A 22,465-nucleotide genomic window follows, 5' to 3' on the forward strand; every position below is an offset into this window, starting at 1 on the left:
AACAAAAACAAGAAGAAAATGTATATAGTTATGTCTTTATTTATGGATACTGTATTGCTCTCATGACGAAGAATTCAGTACGTCGAATGATATTGATCAAACAGTATTTTTCTTTTCTCTATTTTTTTTTTTTTTATCACAAAATTTCTTCTTTATTTATTAAAAAAACACAACATATATAATATTATATATTTTAATTATTATTTACTTCATTTAAAGGTTATTATAATATTTGTAAAATACAGTATCATCTTTAGATTTACATAGAGATACATGAACTCGTTATATTCTTCCAAATAAAAATGAACAACTGAAATAAATGTATACAGAGGATTAACATAAGGAATTGTTTTTGGGATGAAAGCTAGAAAAAGAATTCACAAAAAAAGGTTTAGATAAATTAATTAATAAATAAAATGAAATTAGTTAAATTCTTGTACAGTAACTAATAGTCGACAAGTAAAATCAATCTACATTGTAAATGTATACCGACCAATAAACGTTCGTTCATAGGGTCAATAGAAAGGGAAGGAAGGATTCAGCGCCGTCTATGAAACGTTGGATGAAGTCAAACGTAACGATAGATTTGGTTTTTAGTCGAAGGACTTGAAGAAATCGAACTCGGAAGCAAAGATTTTCCCTCGCAAAAGAGAGATTCAAACATTGGCGCCATAAGAGTGAGCGAGGTGGCGCTGTAGTTTAGTTTAAGCGATGAAGGAGTGGGGGCTTAAGTGGCGCCGCCGGCTCGTCTCCTCGCACACGCGCTTCAGTGCCGTAGCGATCGTTTTGAGGGAAGGATTGTATTCTAGTCGTCCTCGAAATCGCGAATGCGTCCAAACGTCCGTGAGTCCTCTTGGCGGGTCTTTGCTCGAGACAACATAGAAGGGGTTCAAGAGCAACAAGGAAAGCGAAGAAAAAGAAGCTGACGTTTTGTATAAATCCAAGGAATTAAAATCAAATAAGTCGGTGAGAAGAAGAAAAGGAAATCAAATATCAAGGTTAAAAAAAGAGAGATTACGTACAGAAGGAAATTAGATTATTTTTTCAAAAGGGGAAATAAGAGAAGGAAGAAGAAAAAAGGAAGGAAAAGTAGATACCTGCTAGGGGCACCAATAAGGATCTCATTGTTTGCTTGGTGTTACCACGCGTATAATATACATATATCCTGATTAACGAATTCAATTTGGCTGGTGCGTTTGCAGACACGAGACTGCCTGTCCTAAGGCGGACGTTTCGAAGGTGAGTGCACCGAGGACAATGCGTCGGCGCGATCAAGCACGCGGTTATCTCTCTCTCATATATACATCTATATATATTGCGTGTCAAAAGAAATTATATTATTTTATTTCGCGTTTCAATTTGTGTACTTTGCTTTTCCTGTTATTCATCATCAACGTCTACGACTTGGGCATTTTATCGATGCGTTTTCTTTTTCCTCTTTCTCTCTCGCTCTTCCTTTTTGTCCCCTCTATCTTCCGTCGATACGATCCGCGTTTGAGCGAGCTATCTGATAAATATTTTATCTCTATATGAATAAGAGAAATCGCGCTCGATGTCTAGGCGACGCTTTTCTCCTTTTTTTTCTCCCTCTTATTCTTCCTATAAATATTGAAATCCTTAACAGTGACGTAGCAAAGTTTTTTTTTTACATTAATGCAACTTTTATTATTTTTCTCCTCATTCTTTTTCTCTCTCTCTCTCTCTCTCTCTCTCTCTCTCTCTATCTATATATATATATATACATAACATTTACTTTGCAAAGTATGTACATAGAAAGAGTATACGCATGCATACAAAAAACGTAAGCTGCGAATATGTGTTGCCTAGCCTTCTGCGTGAAACGTACTTCGATCTTTGTCGAACACTCGTGTCGTTATACGTTATGTCATCGACAACCGTGTATATGGACGTTGGATATTTTTATTTTCATATATTTCTAAATTAATATACATATACATTTCCTTTTTTTTTATTTTATTTAAGCTCTATTTATTCAGAGTGTTACCATGTTGCGTTCAATGATTTTTTCCTGTGAAAATGCACATATATACACACATGCATACACACACGCGCACACGAACATGTTCATAGAAAGCGAGAAAGAGAGAGAGAGAGAGGGAGATAAATGAATGTAAGAAAAGGGTCAATCTCTATCTCTGTAATTCGTGTTAGTGTGTTCATTTTGTTTAGACGAAAGATGTTAGAGTAGGTAAGGTCGTTTTGACTTAATGAGAAGGTAAAGATACTCTCTTTTTCTCTCTCTCTCTCCTTCCTTTGCCGATGTTCATCGCATCGGCTTCCTAAGTACACCTAACGGAAGACCCTCCAGTGTGTGACCTTGATCGGTGAGCCAGCATAGCAGCATGTCCGAACAACGCGCGTCGATAATTCGTGTCGTGCGTTCTCCGTCTCTTCGCGTTCTTTCTCTCTCTCCACTTTTCGTTTTCCACCTATCTCTGTCTACCTTTTCCAGGTCATTAATGTGTATATAATCACTCGTGTGGGACTAACATATTTCTTATTTTCTTCATTAATATGTATATGCATACGTGGATGGGTGTGTTAACTTATGCATTTCTAATAGACATTTGCTTTTTAATTTCTCAAGTTTCTCTATATCTTCCTCCTTTGTGTATATTTCGTAATGATTAATGTCAATTTTCTAAGAGTTATGAATCATATTCGTAAGAAACGTTCGATTTGTTTCTTTTATCAAGGTAAACAATTTTTTGTAAAACATTTATCTGTGTGTGTAGAAATATATTAATAATATTCTTCTTTTTCAATGTATAAAAATGAAATTATGGATATATTTTTTTATTTTCTAAATTCTATTAGTAAGTCTTTCATACTGAAGACATTATTGCATAAAGTAGGTAACTTAACTAGCTTCACAGATTACGTTCTTCGTACTTAGAGTTTCTATCCAACGACGAGAGGATACACGAAGGATTAGGATCGTAACCGAGTTAATATCGATTCGACCGTTTCTCAATAACGTCGTTGCACTAAAGTGAACCTCCGTTGGTCTCGAACGAAACGCAAATAATATCCTTCGGCTCATATTCATACGACGTTGATTTTTCTACAATTTTTGGTTTTTTCTTTTTTTTTTTTTTTTCATTTAAATCATTTGTTTCTTGTTATTCATCGATTTATTAGCATAACATCGTAAATAGATTAATTAACATAAATATAAAATGTTGCTTATTAAAATTAATAAATCATGTAATCGCTTAGAAATTCACTTTGGTTTTGCGTGTAACGTAAAAGATATTTGCGTCAGAAGGTAAGATGGATGATCGGAGTGGTCGAGTAACAGGTGTAGAGAAGTCAAACGTGTCAAGATAATTCTATCCATCTATGAGGAAAGTACCTGTATGATTCATAGAATTTATTTAGCAATGCTTCTAAGTATCAATTTATAAATAATAATAATTGTATATTCTATATAGTCTATGGTCTTTTTGGTCTATTTGTTCAAAAGAAACAAATATTTGTAGGATGTAGTTTCAATCGGTTACGCAAGAAATACATATAAATACATAAATAATGATTATTTTGACAAAATAGCAGATATGTCGCGGTAAGACGATTACAAAATTTTGAAGAGGCAATCGCGTGTTTTCTTGATATTTTTCTAATTATAAGTAAAACTCTTTTTGCTTTATTCATAAATTGATCTGTTTGTTCATCCTAAAGAAATGACTATTCTCGATAAAGCAATACCGATATACTGGTCGTATATTTCCATCCCCCAAATATCGATTATGATCTATACTCCATTACGACATATACAAGGCTCTTATGGAAATTATAGCTTGGTTAGAATCAGTAGATTGAATAGGAACACAAAGTTCAAGTCGAATGTAATAATTAGGTTCTTCAATCGATCAAAATAATGGGATGTTACCCATTTTTCAGTTTTTAACTTTATTTTTAACAAAAATCTATTGTATACAAGTCGCTCAGAAGCCGGCAATGCGGTTAAATCCAGAAAATAAAAATTGAGGGAATAAATGTTTTGAAAATTTTTGGTTTTTTAAGTTGATCAAAAAAATATATAAAGTCTTTTTTCAAAGGAAAGAACAACAAAACAAACTATGTACAGAATGTGTAACTAAATACATAAATATTTATTGCTACAGTGGCAGCATTTATAAAACTCTATGATCTTCACCTTTTGGCAGCTAAAAAAGATTAAACAGAACGAAGCAACGAGTAAATCTTTTAATAATAAAAAAAATATTGTTTATTCTCTTAAAATTAATGAAAATAAGAAAATATCAAAAAATGGACTTAACTGCATTGGCTTTTGAGCGACTCGTATATATCATCTCGACTTCGTGCAGAATGATCCACAAATTAATAAATTATTTTCTAAATCAATAATATATATAAAGCTCTATTAAATAAATATTGGAATGATAGTAATAACAAACATGATACTATATCGTAATTCCTTTTATAAAACTTGAATCGTTTTACGTATGTTACATTGCACATTGAACTTCATTAACATGCGTTGTATAAAAAGGTGTCGTCGTAGAAAAAAAAAAACATTTTTTCATTCATTTACTTATAGATTATTTTTATAACATACTATATTTTATAAATAACATAGATTTTATTTTTATATTCCATTATACATACCGTTGAGTCACACTTAGGGTACAACAGGTGCAAGCGCACACGCAAGACCGAGCAACGTGCGTGAATGATATATTACACGGATTGTGATAATTACTTAGGATATCCAAAATCATTATTAAAACTAGCCAGAAGGATATAATTAGTAGATATATGCTTTATTTTTCTTTTCGAATGAACCAAATAATGGTATTTCAATTGTAATCACATTGACCATTCACTAATGATACTTTATTGTCTGGTATTATACGGTTCAACAACCGGATGTGAATAATAGTTAGCTAGGCAAACACACATCGTACTAAGTTCATTCAAAATATTCGCAATTACGCATATGTATTAGGCTTACGATCAGTGTTGCCAGATCAAAACTTTAAATCTCCTCATTCACTGCTGCAAACAATCATTACAAAAATCCCTACCGCTTAATTTTAATTGATTTATTTTCACGTGATACTACCGAATCATGTTTTACACATGATTTAAATCAGTTAGTTTGTATTTATACATTATTAATTTTTCTCGTCAATCTCTCTTTTTTAACAATTTTTAAAAAAAAAAAGACTTAACACACATTACCACACAAATACGTTTAATTGCTAAACGTTGCTACAACTAATAAATATGACAAATATAATAAATATTTATAGCTTATATTTAACGAAGATAATTTGTTTAACAAAACGCATTTAACTAAGTAATTGTACATACTTATTGCAAGAATTTATGTTCAATCTTTTTTTTTTTAAACGAAAAATAGGTTAACATATTTTACAAGTGAAGCTTATTGTTTCTCTATGTAAATGGTACTTGCAAAATATCAGAAATATTGTGGGATTACAGACCGTCGTGACTATTTAATACTATATTTTAATTATTATATTGACCCTTAAATAATTGCAAGGAAAATAAAATGAAAAGAAAATTATAAAAATATTGTTTGAAAGAAAAGTCAGTAATAAATTTACAAAATTCTCCATTCTACTGAAATTCTCAGTACTTCTTCAGCTTCAAATTTGAAGAATTGAAAATCATCATTAGTGGACAAAAATTCTCACCTCTGGCAACACTGATGAAGCTTCTCTCTCTCTTCCTCTCTTTCTTTTTTTTTGAATCGAAGAATATTCAAAGATGATATCATCTTCTATTATAGACGATAACTAAGTTTAACGACAAATAAACAATTTATTATAGATTAATTATAATTTGATTTTTATTATTTTCTACAAAAATTATTAATACCGTCGATATCAGGAAAGAGGATGATAAGTAAGAGGAAAAAAAAAATAAATGTTATTTAATGATAGCACAATTAACGTTGGAGTTAGGCGCGTTCGTGCTTCCGACTATTCTCCAATTAGTCGAGAAAGCTATACCCTACTTATAGTAACGCTTTTCGTGGCGTTTTTAAGTGGAATCTCAAAACGTCCCTCACCTTAGCTGGTAAGTCTGAAATATATTACTACTACTATTTTACTATAGTCAAAGAATTCTTCTTTCGTTACCAGTATACCTGTCTAGTCTTCAAATGAATTTAGTTTCTTTCTTCTTTTGCATTCCATGTCCTTCCACGAATTAAAGATATGCCCCCTTTGAGCACTTTGTCGCATAAAATAAGAACTAATTATCTCTTTTTTTAATTATTGCTCATTTTCTATATATATATATATAAAAAAAAAAAAGATAAAAGAAAAATCAGAAAATATCTTTCTTAAAATGATTATTCGATCAAATTCACGGGGAGGACAAAAAGTGAGCCAAGACACGCGAGCACCACTTCACATCCCTATCGGATATCAGGCAGAAACACCTGACGCGATGTTCTTTTTTCTCGACATTCCTGAGAAGGTTGTTAAGGTCCACACGCTCCTCTTGTATATTGCTCCCCTTAGATAATTTATGTGGGTCAGATAATATTTCTTTATTCTCCATCAGCTGTTCTATGACTCATTCAACCCTAGTCTTTATTTTATCTTTTTATTATTCTACATTTATAATTTGCAAAAAGAAATATATACATACACATATATGTATATCATAATTATCAACAAAGTGAAAAGAACGTTTTAAAATACGATTTTGTTCTCTTTATTATCCTTCTATTTAACATATGTGCATTATCATTCTACCTTTTGCACCTTTCACTGTTTCTATTGTGTTACAATAATGGACATTCTCTCTTTTTCTCATTTGAAAATCTTTCTAATTGTAAATGTCGTGCAGTTATAAAAGAAGCCCTTGGGTCGCGATGGCAAAGAATTCAACTTTTATTCTTCCCCCTTTCCCTCATTTGCATACACGGTTACCGAGAATGCATGTATGTTCCACTTTTGAAAGGCTTCCACTGATTGGATAGCTCTACTCGTCGCGAGTCATCTAATCTCGTCTGAAACCTCTAAAAAATATCTTATAATTATTACACGAATTATGCTAGTTTTCTGCCAACGACTTATTACGATTAACCAAGGAAAAATATTCCCAGTGGATAATATAAAAAGCGGGACAAAAGTTTCTACGTGATTTTTACGCATCGATTAATCTTACAATTGTCACTAGAAATAGATCAAAAAGAAATTGTAAAGCTTGTTTTTTTAGATCCTCCAAAATATTTATTTTGAACTGACGCAGTGAACCGAATGAACCGTTTTTTACGTGCACGTGAAATTTTGTACAACCACCCGAAGAAAATACATTTTTCAATATTAACATATATAGTTGGACATTTTAATTATTGTTTTACACAAAAAGAAAAACTTACTCGCTAATTAGACTTTTTTTTGCACAACGATGCGCGTTTATCAAAAATATTTGGTTTTTAAAGTATTACGTATTTGACGTTCGATGTTACTTTAATGTCTATTTATATATTCGTGACGATTGCGTTTATTATAAAGATATACTATAGTTTTTTATGTGTACTTGATATAGAGACACTCAAGAATTGAACTCGAGTGACGTATAAGTTCTAAAATCTATTACATTCGACGATCGGGCACGTCACCTTGATGCCGAGGTTAATCCATCACAGATGTTCCACTTTGCGAGTAAATCGATATAAAGACCAATTCAATGTGCTATTCCTTTTAATTATCATTCATATCCAATTAGGACTTTTTAAATTATTATTAAACTAAAATTAACTTAGTAAAGTATATATATATATATATATAAATATATGGTCAAATTTTCATTTCTTTCCTTTCAAGGTCATCCAAAAGCCATAGTATACTATATCGTTGAATTCGTATTAATATGGGCTATAATACTGTAAAGTCAAAAATACTAAGCGCCATTTAAAAAAATAAAGGTAACCTTAAAAAACATTAAAAAAACATTTTTTGCAAACTTTTTCTTGTTGCAATGTATAGTCAGTCAAAAACAGATAAACTTTTGTTTAAAGTATTTTTTTGTCAGGTTATCGCAAGTATTTGAAAAATCGTGACTAGTGTTATGTGAGACACCCTGTATATCTATTTTAATAAATTATATATAGATAAGAGGATAAAATATTTCATTAAAATATTAAATTCGTGGAAATTTGTAATGAATTTATAATGAGTTCTAATGAATTGTCGTGATAATTCATAATTCATTCGTCGAAAAAAAATGTCTTTTAAATAGATCCAGCAAAATGATTCCCGATTTTTACCAGCCAATGCTTTAGGTTCTTCTTAATCTAATCTTGATGATTAATGGAAAGATAATTCTCTCAAACAAAAGATACGAATAATTCGTATCTTCATATCAACGTGTATTTTTAACGACGAAATCAAATTTTCAGTAGTGTTGACCATCATTTTATATAATATATATATATATACATACGTATGTACATATATGACCGTAATGAGGTCATACATACGTCAAATATTTCATGCATACGTATACATATAAACAAAATGATATATTATAAGTAAGATATATTATAGATATATTAACATACACATGTTATTGCATGTAATCTCGTTGCAACACCCGGACTATATTTCCCATTGTAAATAAGAACGTCCTTTCTTGTCGGAGATTTAACATTTAAGGGGATTATTTGGAATTACTATGAAAGCTAAGGTCGACGATCCTTTTTTATACTAAGGAATATAAGAGGGTTGTGCATGAAAGAGGGTATAGGATCGGCGTTAGGCCAGACGGCGCCAGTCGTTCTGTCTCCTTGTGTTTATAGAGGGAGCCTATATCCTATATACTTTCCATCTTCTTTTCTTTTTCTATATGTACATATATGGATCTGTATATGTATTTCTATGTTTATGACTGAGTATATCCGGTTAAATTTATATGCAAGTAGTACGAAAGTTTGACCGTATACGGAAATGAAAACGTACGGAACAGCGAATAATATGAGGAAATTCAATTGTTTTTCCGGGCCGTGTCCTTCGGCATTTTACTCTTTCTCTCTCTCTCTTTTGCTTTATCTCTCTCTTCCACCATATACACGTACATATCTACTGTATATGACCCATATTTTCATCGATAAAGCTGTTTATTTTTAGATCCTAACGTACACCAAAAGCATTTTTCGGTCTTGACTTTCCGGTCTTGAAAAAGAAAACGTTCGATATAATTGTACGTATATATATATATATAATATTTATATTTATTATTTATTAAATTTTTATTAATGCATAATATATCGATATTAAAAAAAAAAGAAAAAGAAAAGAAAGTAAAGTAAGCGTGTTATTTATTTGGAGTGCTTATTCAGTATTATAAACACGAAATAATACAAAAAAAAAAATGTTATTGAATATAGAATTATTGGTTTCAGCTGAATGAGGCTGATGGAACCTTTGCGTATCGCCCCGGATGTCGTCGATATAAGTGCATTGAAAAAATGGACCGATTTTCCTGTCCAACATCGATTCACGGACTATTCGAATTCTATCGACGAACCGAGCCATCACACCATTAGTCCATTCCCTTGTCAACCTGCACTTAACAACAAAATCGCATTATGGTAAGTTATTTATTTAATTATTTATTTCACGCAGTATTATTCGATTCTCGGTACAAGTTATTATCATTAAAAATGAGCTTACCCGTAACTACCAGATATTTCATTGTTTATATTTATTTGACAGGACTGGCGATATATCGGTATTACAAGTCGACGCCGTGATAAACTCCACGAACGAGACAATGGACGAAAATAGCATCATGTGCCAAAGAATATTCGATCGAGCGGGGTCAGCACTTAAGATGGAAATCTATAACGAAGTGAAAGGTGCGCATTTTATTTCCCATATACAAATTCATTGTTATAACGCTTACTTCTATCAAAATCTAATAAATCCATATTATAATAATCATTTTTGCAGAATGTAAAACTGGAGAAATCCGAATAACTCAAGGACACGGCTTACCTGCACGGTTTATCATTCACACGGTTGGCCCATTTTACAATATCAAATATCAAACAGCAGCTCAGAACACTTTGCATTGTTGCTATAGGTACAATATTTATTACTATACTAGTATACAATAAGAAATCAATCGATTATCAATTGAGCCTATGATTATGAAGAGTGATCTAATTCTAAGAAATATTAAGATAGATATAAACAATGTGTGGTGTTTCAATAGAAACAATTCTACTGATTCAAGAATAAATATTAGGGGGAACGGAAAGTCATGTTTTAATACATTCAATTTCAAACACGGGTTTGAAATACACAATGAGCTGATAAATGATAAACAAATATTGACATGCGCGGTTACTTTCCGGTTTCCCTAATACATTTCATTTTTCCGTGTTATTCGTTGCAGAAAAATCATTTCAATCCAAATGGTAAAAAATAAGTATCTCAGAATGAAAAATATATGATAAGACCACTTTCATAATCACTAACTCTCAATAGAACAAATATTTGACGACTTTGGTCGATATTCAAATATTTAAAAATATATATTAATGTTATTATTTGTATTTTTTACAGGAACGTATTACAAAAATCTCGAGAGCTTGGGTTACGTAGTATCGCTTTGCCGGTAATCAACTCGGTGAGAAGAAATTATCCACCTGATGCAGGAGCACATATAGCACTCAGTATGTGAACATCTTAAGAATCTCGAAACTTTTGATAGAATATATTTCAAATACGTATTTAAGTGTATAATTTTTCATCGTAGGAACGATAAGAAGGTTTCTGGAACAATATTCAGACTCTCTGACCTGTATTATTCTCGTCCTAGAAGCCTGTGACCTCGGTATATACGAAATACTTCTGCCACTATATTTTCCAAGAAATTTGGCGGAACAGGACAATGCTTGCTGGCAGTTACCTATCGATTTAGGTGGAACGGATGGAGAACCACTGTTACCTGATCGTCAAATTAGAATTATTGACAATCCTCAGCATGCTTTACATGGTAATAGTAGTTAAATTATAAATTAACGTTTAGTTAGATTTTGAGGTTCTTTATTATTCAAGAATATGATTAGATCTCTTTAGATGTTTAAAATCTTCGTTATCGCAATGAGCAAAAAAATAACCGAAGACTACGATTGGCACAATCAAATGGCTATGTTAATACAATTTATAATTATTTCTTGTTTATATATTATCAACGATTTCGTTTAATCATTCAAATATGTATTACTTGCGTATAATCTAAAGAATCATTTATTTTTCAAAAGGTTCAAGTTCAAATCAGGGCAACTGTTAGGAATCGATCATACCGTTAAGTGGGTCATTCGGTAAATAGATATGGCAGTGTGCATTACTTGGATGGATATCGAATTAGTCGATCGAATCGGGACGAGAGTGTAGGACCTTAAAGCACTAGAAATAGATAACTATTATTCGATTTTTATACGAGTAACCTTTCATCGAAAAAAAAATAGATTATAATATATTATTTACTTTTAAAACGTTCTTATATCTGACAAAGAATTATACACGGTGAGCCGAAATAACGTATTTACCTTTAGAGATCATTTTTATTGTTACATTGTAGAAAAGTTCCTAAGTCTTGTAGTTTTACAATCTAAATAATAAAATTAGTGTAAAAAGCGTAACTGATTTTAATAATTAACAAGAAACCTTTGGCTCGCTTTGTATTTTTCTTATATTAAACATTTTCATTTAAACGTTTTAATCAGTTCTAACAAAATATTTCTAATACAAAAATTTATAAAATAACTTGAAATATATATATACATAGTTCAAAAAATACAGAAACTTTATTTCGTATGATATACATATGTTATGAAAGAATATTTATATCAGTATATACAGAAAACATCAACGTATGTTGCCAGACGACGAAGAAACTGTGGAACTTTCTGCACAATTGGAGACATCTGTAAATATCGGGGAACATGCATTTGCACAAATGCAAGGTGACTTGGATCGACAAAGGCTACTCGGAGAGAGATCGGTCACTGATCCTCTTGCTGATATCATGATCAAACAGATGCAACAAAAAGAAAGGTTAGTATTTGTTTTACGCGCAATTATGTGAATTCAAAAGATCATTTCAATCTTATTATTTGTAGAGAAAGGATCAAAAATTTGTAGATAATTTTGAAGATCATGTAAAAACTTTTGTCATATTCTGTACTTATACGTATACGTATAAATACGATTTGTACATATAATACGTATAATATGATAAAACAATTGTAACAATATAACTCCCACTTTAATATCTTAGGTACAATTAATAATTTTAGGTACATTCATGACTCGAAGATCTAAAGAATGAAAACATTCTTAAAGCAACGCATCTAATGCACTATTGGAGTCTATTTCTATTAAAAAATAATACGAGTTGCTCAATGACAACGCTCTTAAATTTAACTTCTCTTACTAATCAGTATGACTCAAAAAAACATGTACACAAAGTAGGTAATGTGCATGCTTAAAGATACCAACATCGTTATCTTATCAAATGACGAGGTAATTTAGACCTTTAAAACTGGAAATCTCTTACATACAAAAATATGTTTTTGTTTTTCTGGTAGTTTTTTTTTTCTTTTAAATTATCTAACATTCTAATATGGAAGCTTACTAAATTTATTTTTTCTTTCCTCTCGCGCAATATTGCATAATAATATCTCACAGTTAAATTATTCTTGATGAGTCATCGATTACTTAGAAAATGTTCAAATGCTTACATTTGGCAAGCAATTTGAATACATTCAAGCTACAATATATAAGAGAATTCTTATGTTTGCATTTCCGCAAACATATCCGTAGGCATCGCCTACGTCCTCGATCTCGATATGAGATATGACGGATAATTTCATCCCAAAGGAGAATAAAAGAAAAAGATAGAAAGAGAGATGGAAAGAAAAAGTAGGACATTTCGACCTATTTCCAAAAGATGGGTGGGAATTCATATTAAGTTACTTCCATTGACTCTAAACGTATAATCAGTCAATAATTATCGTTCCCTTCATAAATTATTCGTAAGTCGTCCTATTTTTACATAAATATCATTCATCAAAATCAAATCTGAATAGTTAACGATTTTTTTAAACTCTTATTGCGTATATGCGTAAATTTGATGTATTTTGTTAAAAATATTAAACGCTTGAAGGTAAATAAATAATAGGATATTTTACAGAAGTGTTCGAAAAAAAAATAAAAAAATAGGGCATTTCAAATTGTTCCCGAAGGATGGGTAAGAACTCATGCTAGGTCACTCCCACTGACCCCAAATGTATAACTAGTCAATAATGTTCTATTATCCTTTATGGATTATTTGTAAATCGTTTTATTCCAATATAAATTCGTTCGTGAAAATGAATTCGACAAAAATTTCATGTTTTTAATGTAAAATATCAATATGATCATGACTGTATTATATCTATGCGTAAATTTTGTTGCAAGTATTCAAACATTTCAAGGTAAATTGTGACAGGATTCCTTATCTTTATATTTTTATTTTATTATTACTTTTTATATGTGTTTTAGGAATCGGCTCTTACGAAAACAAATCCTTGACCTAAAATGCTCAATTTCGGTCTTAACGTAAATTATTTAACAATATATGCATTTTTTTTTAATGAGTTTTAAAAATAAAAATAAATTTGTTACAATAACCAATTATAATGATAACTAACTATTATAATAATAAGAATGCATGACAAAATTATAAACAATTTAAATAAAAAATCTATTAAAATTATCGTCGTTTGTGAAATTTGGCTTAAAATAAAATTAAAAGAGGGATATTTTAATAAGCTTTGTATTAAGGTTATTGATTTTTTTGTGAATCATGAAAGATGAGGGAAAGATCATAAAAAAAAATGAGAAAAAAAGAAAGAAACAAACAAATATTGAATCATGCACGATATCTTTTGTTACATCTCGTACGTCTCATACGTATTATGGCTGTGTATGTAACGTAAGAATGTATGTATGTATATATGAATGACGTATGAATGTATCATGTATCTATGTATGTATGTATGCAAGAATGTATGAATGTGTATGCATGATGAATGACGCATGAATGTGTATGATGTATGTATGTATAAATATTTGTATGATTATGTATATATGTATGCAGTTAAGGACGTCGAGCAGGCGCTCTGATGCTTATTGGCAAAAGCGCGTGCCCACCAACCAACGAACGAACAAACGAACTAACGAAACGACGTCGTTTGCCTTCGTCGTCATCGTCATCGTCGTCGTCGTCGTCGTTGTCGTTGTCGTTGTCCTCGTCGTCCTCATAGTTCTCGTTGTCGCGGTCACGGTTAGCAAGATTCGACGACGTCTTTCGCCATCAAACCGATTCAGTTCGTTACGAACCGTCGCGCGGAATCACCGCGTCGCTTTTCCTCTCCCTTTCTCTTCCTCCATCTCTATCTATATATCTATCTATCTGTCTTTATCTATTTCTCGATTTGTTCGTCAATTATTATCGTTATCTTTTAATCGATCGATATAAATCCGAATTTTTATTTTGTTAATCTTTTCTTTTATATATATGTACGTATGTATAGACAATTTTTGACAGTGTTTTTACGTATATAATATATATATATATATATACATTTATTTATATATGTATGTATGTATCTATGTGCGCATAGCCTTTTCTAAATTTCATATAATTGTCGAAAAAATAGAAAAATATTTCAAGAGAGACCCCGTGAAAGAAGATATTTGTCATCTTAAGAATTGTGTGCGTGTTTGTGCGTGAGTTTAAGAAACACAGAAAAGAGATTTTCAAAGAAGCGATTTTGATATTAACAAAAAATGGTCATGATCGACATGGTAGATGTGATCGAGGATGAAGACCGGTAGGTATTATATTAATACGAACTTTTCCTAACAAAACTCATTCTCTCTCTCTCTCTCTCTCTCTCTCTCTCTCTTTTTTATTGTATTCATCTGAATTATTCTCTCTTTCATTCTCATACTTTTGAAGTCACGCAATGAAATGCAGACAATACGTTTGAATTTAATAACACGTGCTTTATATACATGTACCTCTGTGTAGCTTTCTTTAATTGAGTTTCTTCTTTTACTAGTTTTATTCATAATTATTATTTTGTATCGCGCGTGTGTGAAATTATTTATATATGTAATATTTACAATTAAAATCCACAATACCTAACACAAATTTTGTAATCACGCATTTAGAGAATCATTAATTTTTCTTTTCATGATTTATTATATTTTAATAGTAAACTCTTTTCTTTTTTATTGCTCCATTTGATTTCAATCCAATTTGATAGAATTCTGTTTGACCTCTACACTAAAATATAATCGATATTTCTACGTTATCAACCACGTTTGTGATTGGTAGTTACGTCTGTCACGTTATATAGTCATATTATCTATATAGAAAAGAAACAATTAATATATAGATAATTAATTTAAAAATGTTATACCTTTTAACAAATGAATTGCACGTAATTTTCATAATAACGTTAAGGATATTTTAGGTTTTGTTTTAATCCGGAATATGGTAAATAATAATCATCATTTTGGTCGACTAAATTATAAGCTTTTATATTTAAACGTTGACAACGTTGTTCGTTATACTATACATAAAATAAAACGAAATAAAAGAAAGAGAGAGAGGAAGGTAATAACAAATATAATCGAAATACATGGTAGTCACGTCACACACATAGATACATATAGTAGCATGCGCATATCTACCTGTGTCCATATACGTGCATTGCGTCTAATTTCGGAGCCGTTGAATCAATCGAATTCTACGAGAACTCGAATCAATTTGATTTGCAAATTTAGAGATATCAAATTCATTCGAAGAAATTAGAATTTACATACAGACAATCTATATGTATCGATTAGAAAATAGTATTGACTTGTCCCATAATTATTGTCTACATTTTCAATTAAAAAACTACTATTGTATTATTGTTTAATAATTAAGATATAAACTATGAAAAATATTCCGCCATTGTTTGTTACCAAATACAATATATAATATATCTCCAAATATAAATGAAATTAATTTCATTTAAAACAAGATAACACAAATGAATTTCAATATTTACAAAGTAATCGTATATATTAATCACCGTTGAATAAATTTCATGCGATAACGTATTGCTATTTCATTTGAATCAACAAAAGACACGTTAGTATAAAAACGTTATCGAGTTAAAAATTACAAAGAACCGAGAGAAAAGATGAATTACCTTGATAAGTTTCGTATGTATGAGTTAATATCATGTTAAATAATAATACCTTTTCTTTATATGCAATTATGACTTTATACATGTCTACTTACTTCTCTTCGACCTACTTGACACGTTTGATGTTCCACGTACAGAAATATGGATATTTATGTCATTAAGGGAGAAACACTATTTAGAAAATTGAATATTAGACGTTTCTCAAGATTTGTTTTCTTATACAAACATTATTACAACTTTCTACATCTTTTATTTCGCAGTTTACCCATTCCAAACAAAAATTATTTCTTTTTGTTTAATTTAAAATAGTTTAGTTTTCTCGAAAGGTTAAAATTGTTATCATTCTAATATGGATTACAAGTGTTCGAATTAGTTTTAAAGTTTATTTTATATACACAGTCGGTGAATTAGAAAAATCAAAGTATACGAACAATTCACAAGATGGCAATTTATAAGAACATATACTTTTTTGTGGAAAATTTCAAACAATGAAAAAATTTCATCAAAAATTATATCATTTATTTCCTTGAATGATTATTTTTATTTGAAAAAAAATCGAAAAAAAAGCAGTTAATTTTTGACCTTCTAAATAATGTTCCTCCTTAAATATAAATTGGGCTAAATGATTAAAGTAAGGAATTTAATGAAATTAAGTAATTAATTTAATAAAAAAAGAATTAAAATTAATATATATATTATATATGTTTCATTAAATATTAATGTAAATAATTTGTATGTAATGTTGTTTATAAATACTATCTATTATAATAATAGTATAATATACATATATATATTTCATATATCAGGAAATGAAAATATTAAACAGATCACGTGTAGGAACATTAATTGCTTCAGTAATTAAAAAACACGCTATGATACTCTACTTCCGGTTACTCTTTGCATCTTTTCTCAAGTATTCTTTTTCTCTCTGGACTTGATCACGTAATAAAAAAAAAAAGGAAACATTATTCGCACAGTTCTCATAACTAGTCTAACGGAACGCAATTAGTAGTTGGACTTATTACAGCCTTGAATTCGATGGGGTCAAATTAAAGAAAACCAAATAACATATTTTTCATAAAAAATCAATTTTTTTATACTAACATGCATATTACATGGAACATTTAAAAATGTAAATTTGTTGTAACAAGTGTAAGGCAAACTTACTACGTAGCAAACTTTACTAATACGCTTTAGAATTTTTCAAACGACCTCGTTTCACGTAAACCTACTAGTTTCTTTCTTCTAAATAAATAATCAAAGAATACGTTTGCCACAAATCGCGGATGGTCAATCTTCACACGAACACCGTGAAAGTCGTACAAACATTTCTAATCGATAATCGTAAGCAGTCAACGTGCTTGCAAAAGCACGCACGCACGCTCGGATAAACTTACAAATTCTTTCAATTCATTTATTTATCTTTTGCTTATAGATATGAAAGGCTTCTGCGAAGAGCAAAAACGGAAGATCTCACAGAGGTGTCTGGAATTGGTTGTCTTTATCAAAGTGGTGTAGATCGTCAAGGAAGACCAGTCGTAGTCTTTGTTGGCAAATGGTTCCCTGCTACAAAGATTAACTTGGACAAGGTAATAATGTCTTGTATAAAAGATTAAACTTTTCTTTATTTTTCTATTAGATAAATATGTTTATGTGAATTTAGATTGAAAGATGAAACTATACAATCTCATTTGAAGATTTATCAGATTATTCAGTTGCGTACCACGCCTTAGTTTGTTTGGCCGCAGCCCTTTTTCTCTGCGCGGCACTGTAGCAAATCAATATGTATATGTCCAGAAATAGAACATCTAAAGAAAAAAGCTCCTGAATCGAGCGGCCTCCTTATTCCAAGCATACGTAACTGTCCTCTGAACTACACATTTTCTTCTTCTTCTTCATCTTTGTTTCTCCCTCTCTTTTTTCCTAACATCTATGACGCAAATGTTCATCTTCAAAAGATATGCCAAACAGTGTAGATCAAAAGGCAACCCTACGATGTATCTTGTACAAATATGGGTTATTTTAGAGTACACATGTATCCAGATAATTCTTTTCAAATAGTATCATTAAATCGTACCTACCTTTTATCTTTCTATCTCGTTTGTTTTTCTAGGCTTTACTGTACGTTATTCAATTATTAGACCCTATTGTGAAAGGAGATTATGTGATCGCATACTTTCACACGTTAACCACGAGCAGCAATTATCCTAGCTTACAATGGCTACGCGAAGTCTACAATGTGCTTCCTTACAAGTAAGATTTATATCTCTTTTTTTTATTATCTATTTAACGCATTTTTGACTAATTATTTATGTAGACTAGATAATGCGTATTATCTCTCAGTTATACTCATAATTGCACGACAAAATTTGTATTATAATAAAATATTACTTATTAGTGTTGATGAGAGTTTCAAATCGTAACGATCGAATATTTAACGAAGTTTAGATGTTTTGTGTGTTGGAATATTAATAAAAAGAAAAATGTATGTCTACATAATAAAAAAAGACGCTGAACTGTAAGATTAAGTTGCTAAAGAAGTCCCAATAAAGGGACGAAACGTCCAACTTAGTTAAATTAAGTTCTACTTCTTTTTATGTCCAAGTTCCCTATGAAGAACCCTTATCATTAAGAATTATAATTTTGGACGAGAGAAATAACTAATTAAATTACTTATTTACGAAAATTGTGGCGTGACGTAAAGATTGTCAACAATTTGTTATAATAAAAAAGTATTAAGATTATAATGTGTTTTTCTTTTTTGTCTTAGGTATAAAAAGAATCTTAAGCACTTTTATATCATTCATCCTACTTTCTGGACAAAGGTGAGTACTCGTTTTGTTTATGGAATGATCAATTTGGAATAAATATTAACCATTATTGTCCTTTATTTTATTCTAGATGATGACGTGGTGGTTCACGACATTTATGGCACCAGCGATAAAACAAAAAGTGCATAATTTACCTGGCATTGAATACTTGTATGAAGATATGGCACCTGATCAATTAGAAATTCCAGCATACATCACGGAATACGATATGACGGTAAAATGTGATTGAAATTCAATTTTTATTTATTATTTTACAAATCCGACCAGAGTTATACAGCCTGCCCAACTGTATCACCTCAATTTTTCAAACTGTATCACCAAAATTTGTTTACAATCGTATTAAAAAACTTCAAAGAAAAAAGTTGCATTAATCCTAATGATTGAAAGAATTTTTTTCTCAAGCTCATTTTTTTACGAATTTTAAAAGTCAACTTTATCTTTTAAAAAAGAACTATATTTTCTTACAATATTCTTATAAGGGGTAAAAAACCGAGTAAAAATGATGTGTACGACCATATAATTTTGATCATTTATTCTAAAAATATTTACACCTAATGATAAAATTACTCTGTCCACTTTGAACATTTCTGTTATCTGTAATAATATAAAAAAATGTATGATACATAACTTGCACGGCATATAAAGGGGCATATTGCGATACCTATTTCATCTGTGTAAGTGGAGGCGTAGAGAAAAATTCGAGATCATCTTCATTTTTTTTAAATGGGATGACTTATTTTTTTTAACAGTTTCAGCAAGCTATTAATGAAAGATTCAAGGTCAAGTGTGATAGTAAAATAAACGTTTTTCATTATAGAAGATTTTGTGAATTGTGATCATTTACGTCAATGCAAAGGTGTTATCTTTGTATCGCTAAAAGACGTACACGTATAATTATCCGTTGATAATATGTCTTATGATCGCAGTAGCATTTCTGCAAATGGTCACAATTTCGAAAATCCATTTAAAATTTGAAATCATTTGTGGTTTCACGATTAGTGCTACTTTTTCCTTTGAAATTTTTTAATACGATTGTAAACAAATAAGATATTTAGGTGATACTGTATATTTATTTAGTTTAATGAAATTAGAATTGCATTTATTGGGCTTATTGTCATTTATAATAGAAAATATGACTATAATAATAAAATTATATATAAATTTGCAGATAAACGGGCTAAGATATTACACGCCAGAACAATTTTCCGAAGTAGAAACCTCGTCGCGAACGTAACTCTTCGAAAACAGATAAAAGAGCGAAAGAACACAGGTAGAAATATAGAAGAAACAAATATAGAAAATGATATTTTAAAAGAAAAGCAAAAGAGAGAAGTTTTGTGCAAAGGCGTGTTGCTTAAGTGCACAAAATTGAAGCTACAATTATTTAATTATCGAAACACACGTAAAACTTTTATCTAACGTAAGATATCTCATATGTCCCTTATCGTTCATTCTTCCAACGCAAGAAAAAAAAAAAGAAAATAGAGAAACGCCTTACACAAATAAAACGTTGACGACGAGAGAATATGACGGAAAAAAAATATTTCGCTGATAGCTTCCTAAAACAATAACAAATATTAACATTATTCGAGGAAGCGAAAATATATATATATATATATATATATATAAATATAAATACTAGGACAATTTGAAACATTCATACAGTTTTTGTAATTTCTATTTTCTCATTGTTTTCTTTATTATTATATATATAAATTTTATCTCCTTAGGAAGGGACACATCTTAACCCTCTATAACGAATTATAAGTTTGAAATTGTACGATTAATTATCTATATTTTTGCTTTTCGTCGCCACAACATTTCTTTGTAATACTTTATATTTAAAGTTTTTAACGTTTCTAAAATATAAGTTATAATTACTACAATCTAATTATATTGTGGTATAAATAATACTATAATTTTCACATTATATAATATTTGTAGAGATACGGATAAAAAAACTAGGTTATAGAAGGTTAAAGTAAAAAGAAAATTAAGAAAAGAGTAAATTCTTGAAATAACCCTAATAAGACGATTGACGCGACGATTTGAAAAATCCATAAAAAAAACGAGCGTCTTCGTAAGAAATCGATAAACTTATATATGACTGATCTATATTCGATATAGATCTAACATTAATTGGAGCTGAATCATAGTCATGATTTGAATCCTAACTTGATCCTGCAACTGCCATTGGTACACAAACAAAAATATATACGAGATTGAAAATTATTTTCGCTACGGATTATCCCAGCGAGATTGAACTATTTGCAAATTTAAAAATCCATATTGACGTGATGCACATGCTTATCTTATCTCATAGTCTTTTACCTTTTTCTTTTTTTGTAATGTTACCACACCATAGATTATTAAAAATTTAAATGTAGTCATAAATGTGTAAGCGTTTTTAAGCCTGCCGACAAAAATATGTAACTATCCGACAGTTGTAGGATCAATTTGAAATCTTCGCTATGTACGTGCGCGCGCGTGTGTGTGTATATGAACGTGTTTGTTTTTCGAATTATCGATAGATCATTAACATTCGAAACAGTTCCCATTCGCCTAAACAAAATATATCGGCTGCCAAAACACCAATAACTAATATTCTCGTTATTGTAATCGTTATCGTGAAAAATAATGAGAATGGATTAGAAAGAATGACAATGTTTCTAATTTTTTAATAAGAATTAAATCTATCATTTCCTAATTTTTTTTTCCATTTGTATTATTGTATGTATATTATTTTAATGATGTTTTATTAAATACTAATCTAGTACGATATTTTTTAAAAATGATCAATAATAAATTACCATTTTATATTTTATATAAATAAATGATATGAATTTTCTCATATTCAGTGTTAGAGAAATACCAAACATACAATCTCGAGTTACTGTGCGACTCTGATTTTTCCTTAATTCAATAAATGTTTTCTTTATCATTTTATATAAATTTAAGCACATTATGTGAGAAATTATATGAAGCTATATTTCATAAGTTACTAGAAATAAAAAAAAATGAGTGACGATGGTAATAATATGTTTAATCTATGTGAAAATAAATTAACAAACGAAATTTTCATGTGATTGTGAAATAAGAATGTTGTACTTTGTTCAAAGTGCCGGATTAGACGCGTATATACGTCATTTATTTATATAATTCTATACATAGGACACGAATGAAAAAGAATAGACCAAGTTGAATATGAAAAAAGAGCATCATTGTTATAAATTATATTAATATATATATACATATATATGTATATATATTGTCTGCAATGTGTGTAGTCATATAGTACCATCGCGAGTTACTAGGTAGGAACTCCCGTTATATAAAATCTGTT

General features: G+C 30.1%; 1 protein-coding gene across 2 annotated transcripts; it reads left to right on the forward strand.

The window, feature by feature from the left end:
• The first annotated feature begins 740 nt into the window (after positions 1 to 740).
• LOC106785435 (protein GDAP2 homolog) lies at positions 741 to 20,604 on the forward strand. 2 transcript variants are annotated; one of them, XM_014745911.1, is made up of 12 exons: positions 741 to 1,239; positions 9,434 to 9,622; positions 9,747 to 9,889; positions 9,984 to 10,116; positions 10,602 to 10,711; positions 10,795 to 11,034; positions 11,927 to 12,098; positions 17,727 to 17,880; positions 18,405 to 18,544; positions 19,062 to 19,116; positions 19,193 to 19,343; positions 20,291 to 20,604. In XM_014745911.1, exons 2-12 carry the CDS (start codon positions 9,438 to 9,440, stop codon positions 20,539 to 20,541), a joined length of 1,734 nt encoding a protein of 577 aa, XP_014601397.1. In that variant the 5' UTR covers positions 741 to 1,239; positions 9,434 to 9,437; the 3' UTR covers positions 20,542 to 20,604. The 2 variants fall into 2 exon arrangements, with proteins under 2 accessions (XP_014601397.1, XP_014601399.1); XM_014745913.1 differs by having other exon boundaries at positions 19,193 to 19,336.
• Positions 20,605 to 22,465: the final 1,861 nt, after the last annotated feature.

Source organism: Polistes canadensis, unplaced genomic scaffold (genome assembly GCF_001313835.1).
Source record: "Polistes canadensis isolate GaletaPanama2010 unplaced genomic scaffold, ASM131383v1 scaffold_50, whole genome shotgun sequence".
NCBI classification, from domain to species: domain Eukaryota; kingdom Metazoa; phylum Arthropoda; class Insecta; order Hymenoptera; family Vespidae; genus Polistes; species Polistes canadensis.